Here is a 13,405-nt window from a genome sequence, read left to right on the forward strand (position 1 = left end):
AAAGTCCTAATTCAATTGAATGATAGGCGATAAAAAACAAGTTTGATAGAACGTTCCTGACATGTGGGGGCAAAACGTGATGAAAGGCCATCTTGTATCAAACATCAGTTCATTTAAAAAAAAAAAATCTGAGGACAAATAATAGTTCATGTTTTTGTAATTATTATTATTAGTTAGGTGGAAGAAATATTAGAAAATGGAGAGAGAAAGGCTGAAACGTTTTGAAGAGGAAGAAGACACTTTATCGCGCAGTACCAAGAAATTTAAGGAGAGTCATCAATCTACAGGGGAGAGGAATGAACACCACATGGCAAGGATGGGAAGTTACAGAGACAAACTTGTGGGTTCTATTCCTGGAGCCTTTGAAAAAGCCTTTGGTTTTAATAGTGCTATGCAGGAAGATGTGGAATCCGATGAGGAAGATGAGAATACTTAGGATGAAAACATCAAATTGTGTTTTTCCAGAGAAGAAAAAACTTGCATGCGAGCACCATGGTACCAAACTCTCATAATCAAACCGTTTGGGAGAAAGATAGCTTACCCATTCCTGGTTTTGAAACTTAGGAGCATGCGGAACTTGAAAGGAGGTATGGAGTGCATTGATTTGGGGTTTGATTTTTTCCTTACTAAGTTTGAGCTTAGAGAGGATGTTGATAACATACTCAAGGGAGGTCCGTGGTTCATAGGACAAAATTTCTTAGCCATTAGGCAGTGGGAACCAGAATTCAAAGCATCCACAACAACTTTTTCTTCAGTTGCTATGTGGGTCAGATTTCCTGAATTACCAATTGAGTTTTATGAGCATAATGCTTTACTTAAAATTGGTAGAGCTATTGGCCCCATACTCCGTATTGATGCACACACTGCTAATGGAGCCAGAGGACATTTTGCACGTATATGTATTCAAGTTAACCTTGATAAACCCCTTATCCGAAGCATCTTCTTGGGCAAGCTGAAACAAATCATTCAGTATGAAGGGGTGGAGTCATTGTGCTTTGAGTGTGGTCCAATTGGACACAAAAGAGAGGCATGCCCATTCACAGTCCATGAACCCACCAGTGATGTACAAGCTGAACTGAGCATGGAAGCCACACCTAAGGAAGCAGAGAAACCAGCAGAGAAAAGTCATGATGAATTTGGAGAGTGGATGATTGTGACTAGACGCAAGCCACTGAGCAAGGCACGTGACAAGCCTAGCAAAGTTAGCTTGAGTCAATCTGATGAGTCTTCTCAATCCTTGCATGATAAGACTCCACCTAGAGCAATGGAGCTAGAAAGGATGGCGGGCAAAAGGAAGGCACCACAAGTTCAAATTACTGTGACACCTAGAGAAGAGGGGAAGTCCAACAAGTCCCATCAAGATAAATCAATTAATGGAAAGAGTTCCAAACGAAGTGGAACACGTGCTAACCAGAACCAGAAGGCCAAAAGTGCCGTTGGAAGCCAAAGGAAAGATATGGGCCTAACGAAAGAGAGTGTATTTGTCTTTGGGTCTAGTGCAGGCCCTTCGAAAGTTAATGGGCCAAGCCAAGGCCCATGGCTTTTAAATAAATCAAGTGACTCAGTTAAGGGGTTAATAACAAAAGCTGAAGGTGCTCACAGTAGCACATTAAGAAACGGGAACAATGGAGAAAACAGGGAGCTAGGCAATATTTTACAAGGGCAAAATAATTCCGATTGGAGATCAAACAATCCAATGGATCAGGCAGGACCCAACGGAGGTATGGGGGTGGTTCGATCTGGAGTTGATGTTAGTGTGGAAGAACATGTTCCCGTTAACCAAGGAGAGCAGAGGTTTGGGTTATCTTCCCCTGAAGAGCAAAGCTTGGGAGAACACGCCAAATCCATGGTGGCGTTTTCTAACGGACAGGCCAGTGGTGCATGCCCTTCCAACAGCAAACTCAAGCTCATCAAAGACAATTTCAGATATGCAAAGCTTGGAAAAATTTCTAACGGAGGCAGAAAAGGAATGGGTGAAGCCGGTGATCACGGAGAGGAAGATTCTTCAGAACAAACCTATGGAATGCTCTATGAAGGGGAATTTGCACGGGGTGAAGATGATACAGTTCGCGGAGGCAGAGATCAATGGCACTATCCTCTTCAGAGTAACTCAAGAGATGATGGGGATTCTCAACCATTCGGTGACTCTGTTTCGCGAGAAATTGGTGAGGAAGCCAGAGATGATGGCGGCATGGAGGTTGAGAGTAAAATTACTAGCATTTTGAATGATGAGGGAGTTTGGAACCACAATGTAGAGGAAGTTAAAGAGATATTTATTAAATATTTTGAAAAGTTTTATCAAACTGATCAGGTTGCTTGCCTAATGATCCAGAACTGGGATACGAATTGGTATTTGAGGCTAAGTGAAGCTGGTGCTAACTCTTTGGCTTTAATGCCATCTGATAATGAGATATGGGAAGCCCTTAAATCCATGAAGCCATATAAAGCCCCTGGTAGTGATGGTATGCATGTAGGCTTCTTCCAGAGGTTTTGGCTTGTGGTCGAAAGTTCAGTGAAGAGTGAAGTCAAAAGTATTTTTACAAACCAGAGGGTGCCTGATTATCTTAATCAAACTCTAGTTGCTCTTATTCCTAAGCAGCTGGGTCCGGAGAAAGTGAGTCAATATAGGCCAATAAGCTTATGTAACACAATTTATAAAATTGTCTCAAAAGTTCTTGTGCAAAGAATCAGACCCTTGCTTCCAAACCTTATCTTTCCCATGCAAGCTGCTTTCCTTAAAGGAAGAAAAGGGTCAGATAATGTGATCATTGCTCAAGAATTGGTTCATTCAATTGGGAAGAGTAAAGGCAAAGAGGGATATATGGTGATAAAGATAGACTTGGAGAAAGCATATGACCGGTTAGAGTGGAGTTTCATTAGGTTGGTGCTTACACACTTTGGATTCCCAAACAATATTATCCAACTTATCATTAGCTGTGTTTCATCTACCTCAACATCCCTCCTTTTCAATGGAAGCAAACTCCCTACCTTCTACCCTTCAAGAGGGATCAGACAAGGTGATCCCATATCACCTTATTTGTTCATTCTATGCATGGAATTTCTTGGGGCTCAGATAACAAAGATGTGTGAGGAAAAGAGATGGGACATGATAAAAGCTTATAGGAGGGGGCCTAGCTTTTCCCATGTGTTCTTTGCAGATGATATAATGTTGTTTGCTAAAGCTAATGCGAAGAATTGTGAAGCTATTTTGGAAGTTTTTTACACTTTTTGCAGTATGGCTGGGCAGAAGATTAACTATGAGAAATCTAGAGTCTTTTTCTCACCAAATGTCATTGCTAGAAGAAAAAGAGGTGTTTGTAGAAGGCTGGGAATTATGGCTACCAGTAATCTTGGAAGATATTTGGGTTTCCCCATTATTCACAAAGGCAGGGTGGGTAGGGCGTTCAATTTTATTCTGGATAAAGTCCAAAGCAAGCTTGCTGGTTGGAAAACTAAGCTTTTGTCAAGAGCTGGTAGACTTGTACTTGTTAAATATGTGGTGGCTCCTATTGCAAATTATTACATGCAATGCCACAGCATTCCTATTAAAGTTTGTGATTCTATCGATAAGTTGAGAAGGGACTTCATTTGGGGATCAACGGAGGAGAAGAGGAGGATGCACATGGTTAAGTGGAGCACCATTACTTTGCCTAAAGAGCTTGGTGGATTGGGGTTATGTTCTATGAAGTATAGAAACCAAGCTATGCTAGCTAAGTTATGTTGGAGGCTTGCTCATGAGGAAGGGATGCCATGGGCAAGAATGCTTCAAGCTAAATATTTGTGTCCTAGCAGGATGACTGAGGAAGGAAGGAAGCTGCCTTGCTCTCAGATCTGGGCAGCCTGCAAAAAGGGGGGACCAATTTATGTGAAAGGCCTAAGGTGGACAATGAAGAATGGTGATTTAGTTAATATGTGGATGGACTTTTGGCTTCCTAAAGGGAGGTTAAGAGAACTCATTGAAGGACCTCTTTCTAGGGGGGAGGCTGAACTTACAGTTAAGCAATGTTTTGATGAGAACAATACTTGGATTCCATCTAGCATATCATTTGATCTTCCTGAAAGTATCTTCAATACTATTCTGGCCACTCCCTTCTCTTTTGACCCCCACTCAATTGATGAGCTTATGTGGGCTTTCTCAAAGAATGGGTTTTTTCCCCTAAAATCAGCCTATCTCATTGCTAGGGGATTAAACCCCTTGAACTTGAACACTATGTCATTCAATTGGGTGTGGAAGACTGAAATTCCTCCTAAGGTTCAGTTCTTCCTGTGGCTTTGTTTACATGGTAGTCTACCCACGGCTGAAGTTTTAGGTTCAAGGGGTTTAATTCTTGATCCGGTGTGTAAGATTTGTAACAAGGAGAAAGAATCTATTGAGCACCTTTTCAAGGGTTGTGACTTTGCCCACAATTTTTGGCAGCAACTACAAGCTCCAATCTGCACTAGGAACTCATTTGGCCTCCCCTTTAAAGAATGGTTGGAAACTAATTGCAAAGACCCTATGAATGCCTCTGTAAAAGGCATACCTTGGAGGATTATCTTTCCTTTGGGGCTGTAGCAGCTGTGGCTGCATAGAAATAATTTTATTTTTACAATAGGAACTGTAGATAATCAGTGTTGGAAAAAATGCTTGAGGTATAGCACTGAATTTTTTGCTATTGGGTTGGAAGCTAGGAGCAAGCCGGCCAAATCTATCATTCCAGTGGGATGGGAGAGCCTCCATGGGGTTGGTTGAAGCTGAATTCTGATGGTTCAGCCTTAAATAATCCCTGAAAGGCAGGTGGAGGAGGCTTGTTACGTGATCATAAAGGTAATTGGGTGAAGGGATATGTTAGAGGCATCGAGTACACCAACAGCTTCATGGCTGAATTGTGGGCATTAAGAGATGGATTGAATATAGCTAGGGAGATGGGTGTGAGCAACCTTATCATTGAGTTAGACGCGTTGAGCATTGTTTTGCTTATGAACAATGAAGCTGAAAATATCATGATGGAACCTTTACTCTCTGATTGCAGGAGCCTCTTGAAGCAAATCCCAAACAAACGTGTGCTTCATGTCTATCGTGAAGCTAATCAATGTGCAGATGCTTTGGCAAAGCTTGGAGCATAAACCGGCTCTAATTTTGTAGTTTTTTGTAACCCACCGCCGATGGTGGGAAGTTTGTTAGCTTTTGATAAAGCTAACATGTTTTGTAATAGACTTGTTAATTCTTAGTTAATATTATATCACGGTTTACTGAAAAAAAAATTATTATTATTTGGGTAAGAGAGTAGAATGTGTAACTCTTTGCAGAGTAGCCCATTGGCAGACTAATTATTATGCTAATATTGTTGTTTTGAGCATTCATTGGCCGGCTGCTAGAGCCAAACATCTTGTATGGGATCCTAGTTATTTTTTAGAGTGAGAGTTGTGCATCAATAGAATCTTAGGTTTCTTCACTAAATATTTGAATTATTTAATCGGTCATCTAACTGTTCATTAGATTCTCAAAAAAAAAAAAAAAAAACTGTTCATTAAAATTCTTCATTTTGTCAACTTAATTAATCAACTTTCAAAATTATATTGATTCATTCTTAATTTTGTTTCCCTTTTAAATTTTAACAAAATTAATTAATGTGTCAAATGGAACAAATGTTTAAGGTTATTACAGAAAATGCAAAGATTTTAAAATCAAGTTAATTTTATTATTAATTCCATCAAAAATTGACATGAAGAGGAAACTAAAGAATCAAAATTATTTAATTTTGAAAGTTGAAACACTAAATTGATACTGTAGGACCCTTGGGTCTAGAAGTTCATTATTTATTCATATATTGGGCCTGTGGCCCAAGAAAAGAACGAAGATTTGCCCAAGGAAGAGATGTCTTCATTAAAGGAGATTGCACTGATGAATAAAAGATGGTTTGGTCCTAATGGCTCCGGAGAGTGTGTCGAGGATGAAAACTTCCTCAGCCGAACTTGGTCGAGGTCCTAGAAAATGGATTAACAGCAAGGATGACAACCCTTGAAATTCATTTGGGGCGGACAAGCACTGTAGAGATATAAGATAAGGATGAGCCCCAAAATATTTGGGGAGAAAGTTGCTACCTCTGCATTAAATGTACTGCAACTAATCCCTTGACTGCATTAATGTGGAAGTGATACATGAACAGTGTATTACAGCCTTACAGCTACTACTTGAAGACTTATGAGAATGGCTGATGGGACAAGTATCAACCCTAACCATCTAGCATACAAGTGGACGGTGGAGATGAAAAGGGGGGAGAGTATAAAAGAAGAAGGAGCAAACAAGATAAGGGGATTGAAAAATTAAGAAAAGAAATATTGCAGCAATCCACAATCAAACTTGTAACGTTATTTAAGAGCATTATAGAAGAACCATTGTCCTTGGATTTCGCCGAGGATGTTCTTTCTTCATTTTACAGTTGCCCATTTTTATCTTTTTGTCATCAAGTCTATCTAGCTCGTTGTTTGACAAACTAAAGCCCAGTTTTCCAACCCATTCCTCTACAAATTCATTGTTTTGGCTTCTTGGGTCTAAGTCCATCCACGTGCAGGGCTTGGAACCCAAGTCGGGTCTTTAAAGATACAATCAATAGTTGAGATGCCAAATTAATCTTTATCTAATAATTATATTATCAAATTAATAATTTAACTTTAAAAAACCACTTCAAGACAATATCTATTCTAGATTCTATGAATGCTACACTATGGTCCATTAAATTCCTCAAAATTTCCAACAAATACTCATGAATCATGATCCACTTCAAGACAATAGTTATATTAGAATCCAAGAGAATCATTACTATAATCCACTATATTCCTCGAAATTTCCAACAAATATTCAATTGATTATAACAAAGAATAGGATTAGGCATACAGGGTAAAAAGGCTATGGGACCAAATCATTTCGTACTATATATATATGCTCCCATTGATTGAGAGGAAATGCCTCAAAAGTCAAAACCTTGTAATGGCTCTAGAAATTGAAGAACGACATGTTGAGTCACTCTCCACCATGGATCACAATTTATGTGTCAAAAATATCATATGGTCCAAGGAAGAATGGCCAGCAATAAATTATGATGAATTTGTAGATGGGGATGACATTCCTATTATAAGCGTCCAGGTTTTAGATGAGAAAAAGAAAAAGAGCCAAGATTATGAGATTTTGTGCCAAGCCATGGTAAATGCTAGCTCCAGTTGGGGATTCTTCAAATTAGTAGATCATGGGGTTGATTTGAAAGTCATAGAGAACGTGAAATTACGTTTGAATGAGCTTTTTGATCTTCCTATGGAGCAGAAGCTAAAGGGTGCAAGATCTGCCAGTTTACCATTGGGCTACAGTGCCACAAATCCTGATTATGGGAAAAATTTACCTTGGGCTGAGATCTTACAACTACTTCAGTCACCCAAACATGTTGTTGCATTTGCAACAAAGGTGTTTGGTGATCAACACCAGTCATTTAGGTAATAAAAAAAAAAGGGGGGGGTGGGGGGTGGGGTGATAATGGAAGTTATAGAGTGACAAACATGGATTCCAACTTACACTACTGCTTAAAGTATGTGTTTGGATTAGTTTTATTCTGATTTGTTGAAAGCGGATAAAGATATTTTTGGATCTTAAAAAAGTGAAATTTAAAAAAATTATGTATAAGCAAATAAATTAATAAGCTTAAAGAGAAAAACTAATCCAAAAAACATGGTGAGCAGCTTAAGTTGTGATTTGATCATGCGTATAGTAGAGCTCTTGAATCCTGATCATAGTTGGAGAATGCAAAAATTATAATTGATGATAACCTAACTAGAGATACCAGTAACTACTATGTCAAAAATAAATAAATAAACTTAGTAACTACTAAACATGTGTTACTGTAAACATATTGACATAGTAGTTATAGCAATTTTTATTTGTGTGTTTAATTATCCATATGGAAAGACTAAAATACACACTTAATCCTTCAAGTTTGAGATTTTTTTCATTTTGGAACTTTATATTTATTTGTTTTCATATTAGCCTTTTATATTTCAAACTTTTCATTTTGACTTTTAATGTTTGATTCAGCTTTACATTTCAAAATTTTCTTTTTCACGAAAGGTTAAATGAAAATTTTGAAACATAATAGGCCAATATGAAAATGAAATCAAACATAAAACTTCAAAATAAAAATTTTAAAATATAAAGGGTCAAAATGAATATAATCCTGAATTTTTAAGGACCAAAGACCCAAAACTATAATTTAGTCTATGAAAAAATATATACGTGTATATATATATATATATATATATGCATGAATGCGTCTTCACATGAACACCGATGGAAGTGTGTGTGCACACACATGTTACTAGGTTAGAGTACTCTTGATATTTTGACACCGACACACAAAAACACACCAGATTTTTTTTAATCACTATTCTTACTCTCTTGTTTACCATATTGGGTGCTGCTTTTACGTTTACATTAACTTTAGTTTCATAATATTTCAGTGATGCAATGATTGAGTACATGCATGAGTTGGACAAACTAGGAATGAAATTTTTTGAGATGTTGGCATCTGGATTGGGCCTTGAAGATGACTTCTTTACAAAGAGCTTTGAAGAGAAAGGCTATACCATGATCAGAATCAACAGATATCCTCCTTGTCCCCTTCCAGAAAAATGTCTAGGACTTGGGAGCCATTCAGACCCCCATGCTCTCACAATATTGTTACAAGACCATGTTGGTGGACTTCAAGTCTTAAAGACTGACCACCAATGGGTTGGAATCCGACCTATCCCCAATTCTTTTGTCATCAACATTGGTGACACCCTTGAGGTAATCCCCCCATTTGTTGAAATGGTTCAAATGACTTTGTAAGAGTCAGCTCAATACAATTTAAGAACTAAGGGTCAAAAGTATATTTTAGTTATCTAAAAAAAAAGTATTGCGTTAAGCTTAGAAGAATAAGTTTAGGAGTAACATAAATGGAAAGAAGAAAAAAAGAAAGCGATTTGATATAAGGGTGCTTGTAGAGAGACTCAAAGAAAGATGCTTGATGGGAAAGCTTAAGGAGAGAGAGGTTGATTCCATTTTCAGCTTTACATGAACTGTTTCACAAAAAATAAAGAAAAAAAAAATCTTAAAAGTTTGCTTCTTTTTAAAATTTTAATTTTACATCGATAATTAAGACTAAGAGGATTTAAAATCTGAATGATGCATATATTAGTATGGTAAATTAAGGGGGAAAAAAAAAACTATTTTAGGTCTTCATTCACTTGGGCCAGAGACAATTGTCTAAGTAACCTAATGAAAGAGCCGACGTGGACTTCATTATGGATACTGGGCCTAGATCAAGACCCAAAAGAGAACGACAGAAACTCACTCTCATGACTTGCATGTCGGGTGTTCTACTTAATTCTATTTGATCTAGGATTTAAGTTCTACCACTCGTTCTTATTGGCAACAAATACCAAATAGTATTTGGATGTTAGAAAATTTGAATATTTGTTTGTTAAGACTAATAATCTTAATGAGTTTAACAGTTAATATTGTTACAGATGTATTAGCCTATTAGAATAGGTTTAAGTTTAATTCTACTTTGTCTGTAAGTCAAGTCTCCTATTTGTACTAGAAGTCTATTAGTCTAAATTTTAGTTTATTATATATACCCATTTTATGGTTCACTGTAACACATGTTTTGTACTACACTCTTATATAATAAAGATGTAGTCTTTAAGGGTGTCTTCCATGGATGTAGGCCATAAGGTTGAATCACCTAACCCTAGTGTTCTTGTGTTCCTATTTTATAATTCACTCTTCTATATTTATTCAAGCATATTCAACATGGAATAGATCATAGCTAATATTTAACAAATACTAACAATTTAGTGTATTTATTTCCATCAATTAATGCACACTTAGTCACTACCAACTTTGTAGGCATGGACTAATGGGAGGCTAAAGAGTGTTGTACACAGAGCAGTGGTAAACAAAGAGAAACAGAGGCTATCGGCTGCATATTTTCTCAGCCCATCAAGTTCTGCAATCATAGACTGCCCTCCTCAGCTCATGGTGATGGACCCAAGCACCAACCCAAGAAAGTATATCCCTTTCACTTGGGAAGATTTCAAGAAGGAACTTCTGGTTCAAAAGAGGGTAGTAGGTAAAACTGCCCTCAATAGATACCTCATTCTAATTGAAAAGCCAATATAGTCAAGGTTATTTACTTTTCTAATAAAATGGAGGTCTTGAATCCATGGAGGCTGGTCCTCCATCGTGTAACCTACATTTAGTGAAAAAGAAAAAAATTTCATGAAATATATGTAATCATTATTATGCAGTGGAAAGCATTCTAGATTTAGAATTTAACACTCAACTAATAACGCGTCCCAAATTATATTGTGGGAACATACATATAGATCAAAACAGTTTGAGACTAGTATTATGTCAACTATAAGCTAGTTGTCAAGCATTATATGCTTTGACTTTTTGAATTTGTAATCTTCAAAATGCATAACTGTCAACTAACTAATAAACTCGACATTCAATATAATTGAATCAATAAATTTAGACTCGAGACTAAGACACATTCAAAGAGCTAGAAAATCTATCACAGTCTCGATCTGAAATCTGTACTTTTGGGTACTCGATCAATAAATCTGTCTAATTCAATTACACGTGAGGCAGACACGCCTAATCTTCTTGTTGTCGATTCAACCTAAAAATAGAATGGGAACTGGGAAGTAATATGGTTCATTGGTTATAAACTTATAATTAAATATAAACATACAAGCTAGCATAATGTATTAATTAATGTCTGTAACAATTGTAGGGAATATATAACAAGAAAAAAGCCATACGTAATTCATGTCTTCTCTAAATGAAACATTATATATTTCAAACTCGGAAGAATCCTAGAACTTGCTTCACCCTTAACCAAAATAATGGGCCAAGTTGAAGTTTATGTAACACTTCTTTTTTCAACGACAAAACCCCCCACCAAGTCCTTTTCTTTTTTTGTTCAATTAATACCGACTCCAACCAAACCGATTGAAATGTGGAAGTGACCCTCAAGCATTTGGACAATGGCAAATATAAACTTTGAATTTCCAATTACGTTTGCTGGACCTTATCCATTGGATTTCTTTGATTGCTAGCTAATTGCATACTAATTTGGTACTTAAATTAGTCACCGCGGACTTAGTTTGGCCCACCATTGCTTGATTTGTTTGGAATAAATTTGAATAATTCACATCTACTTATTTAATAGAGATGATTTTGTATACTTGCTTTGTACCACCCCACGTAATAGTCTTATGGGTAAGTTTAAAGATTTGGAATCTAAAATATCCATAAAATAGTTAGAGGGTATTTTATGAGATAGTCTCATAAAACCATCCTCCACAATATGTGATACCCACACGTGTAAGACCTATATATATTATGAGAGAATAGTCTCATAATCAAGAACGCCTCGTAAGATACTTTTTCCTTTCATATGGTTAAATAGTGTCTCTACATCCCAAAACTTACTCTCAAATTCATCCCTAGTTGATGTAGACCAAAGTGTCTTAAAATAAGTGAATACTCCAAACTTTCCAAAAAAAAAAAAAAAATCACAAATTTTCTACATAAAAAATAAAAATTCTTTAAAAAGCAAATAAAAAATATCTGTGGGCTTCTCGAAGCAATGTCTACAAATTCTTATATAATATTAATTATATTGTTAATGTTCTAATGACAATAAATAAATTACTTATTATTATATAATTTCACAAATCTCATATATTGCAAAATATGTTTTATGATTTAAAATTTAAGAACTTTTACTTTTAAATAAGTTTTAGTAACAGTTTATATGAATTTATGTTAGGCCATGAATTGAATCGCTTTAAATGGTTCTCAATATTAGTTTTTTGTAAAATAATTTGTATCTTTAGCATTATTCTTTTAATATTTAGGATTGAATTTGAAACTAATAATGAAAATTCTTTTGAATTTCTAAAAACACTTGGTAGTAGAATTTTAATTGGAGTTATATATATATATATATATATATATTTAAACTTTGTTCAAAATTTTGGAAATGGAGTTTTACTCACATCAAATATGTTAATTATTTTTAATGTATAATAAAAAATGAGAGGTCGTGTACTTGACGCTACCACAACGTGTAGAACACAATTTTTATTATATAGTGATTATATGGTGTAATGATATGAACTTATAATGAAAATTCTTTTAAAATTCTAAAAACTTTTGAAAGTAGAATTTTAATTGAAGTATTTAAAAAAGAAAAAAACTTTTTTTTGTTTGAAATTTTGGCAATGAGGTTTCAATTAGAACATCTTTGTTAGTTATTTTTTAATGTATGAAAAAAAAAGGAGAGGAAACCTACTTGGCACAACCTGACAATCATAGTGTGTAGGATTAACTAATTGACAGATAGTGTATCAAAAGTTTTATAATACATTACATGAAATGGTGTTTTTTTTTTTTTTTTTTTTTTTTTTTTTTTTTTTTGGTTTGGTTTGGTAAGTTTTAGTCATAGCTTAATTACATGAACTTCTATTATATTTAGGTAACAATGACTCGTTGAGGGCATAAATTGAAAAGATTTAAGAAGTTCATTATTTTAATTAAAACGCTTCAAATTTTAGGGTTTTATTTAAAACCACTGCAAATTATTGAAGAATTAAAATTTTTACTAAAGCCTTTAATGAAGGATAACCTTTTGGTCTAAGGAGAGTGAAGTCACTTGGAAAATTATTAAGTATTTTCAACTCTCAAGTATAATAACTTGGTACTTCATCTTTTCACATGAATGTTATTAAATTTCACCATATATATTTAATTGATGATCACATGAATATTAGAATTCATTGTGAATTTAATTAGCAGAACATATTATTATGTGAGGATAATCACTCCATCATTTTTCTTTTAAAGTCAATTACTTAACCACTTAACACAACAACTTCTAATATCAAACTTTTATTTGTAGTCCACATATATACATTCCATTGGATTAATCAAAGGGTTCAGACATCTGCATCGCTATATTTGCATAGGAGTAGGCACCAAAGTCAATGTTATCTAGATTCTCACTAAGACTAGTTTATTACCGAAAGTTGTACTGAGAATGAAGATTCCGCGACATGACTTGCCTCGAACTCCATATAAATTATAGACATCAAAATTTTCAAACTACATTCTCACAGGCCGACAAATTAACAGTTAATTTTTTAGGTTTTGTCTCTAACTTTATATTGATATTTAAACAAAATCAAAATTTTCATTCAAGCAAAATATATATATATACGTCTAAAGTCATTATGTTCAAAAAAGAGAAGCATATCAGTGGCTTGCTCCACAAGTTCTCTGACATGATAGGGCTTACCTGAGCTGATGACCCAAGCACCGACGTAA

General features: G+C 35.3%; 1 protein-coding gene across 1 annotated transcript; it reads left to right on the top strand.

Moving 5' to 3' along the window:
- The first annotated feature begins 6,970 nt into the window (after positions 1 to 6,970).
- On the top strand, positions 6,971 to 10,189 carry LOC115970197 (gibberellin 20 oxidase 1-like). Its single transcript, XM_031089858.1, has 3 exons — positions 6,971 to 7,467; positions 8,485 to 8,812; positions 9,917 to 10,189. Exons 1-3 carry the CDS (start codon positions 6,971 to 6,973, stop codon positions 10,187 to 10,189), a joined length of 1,098 nt encoding a protein of 365 aa, XP_030945718.1.
- The last annotated feature ends 3,216 nt before the right edge of the window (positions 10,190 to 13,405 follow it).

Source organism: Quercus lobata, chromosome 12 (genome assembly GCF_001633185.2).
Source record: "Quercus lobata isolate SW786 chromosome 12, ValleyOak3.0 Primary Assembly, whole genome shotgun sequence".
Classification (NCBI taxonomy): domain Eukaryota; kingdom Viridiplantae; phylum Streptophyta; class Magnoliopsida; order Fagales; family Fagaceae; genus Quercus; species Quercus lobata.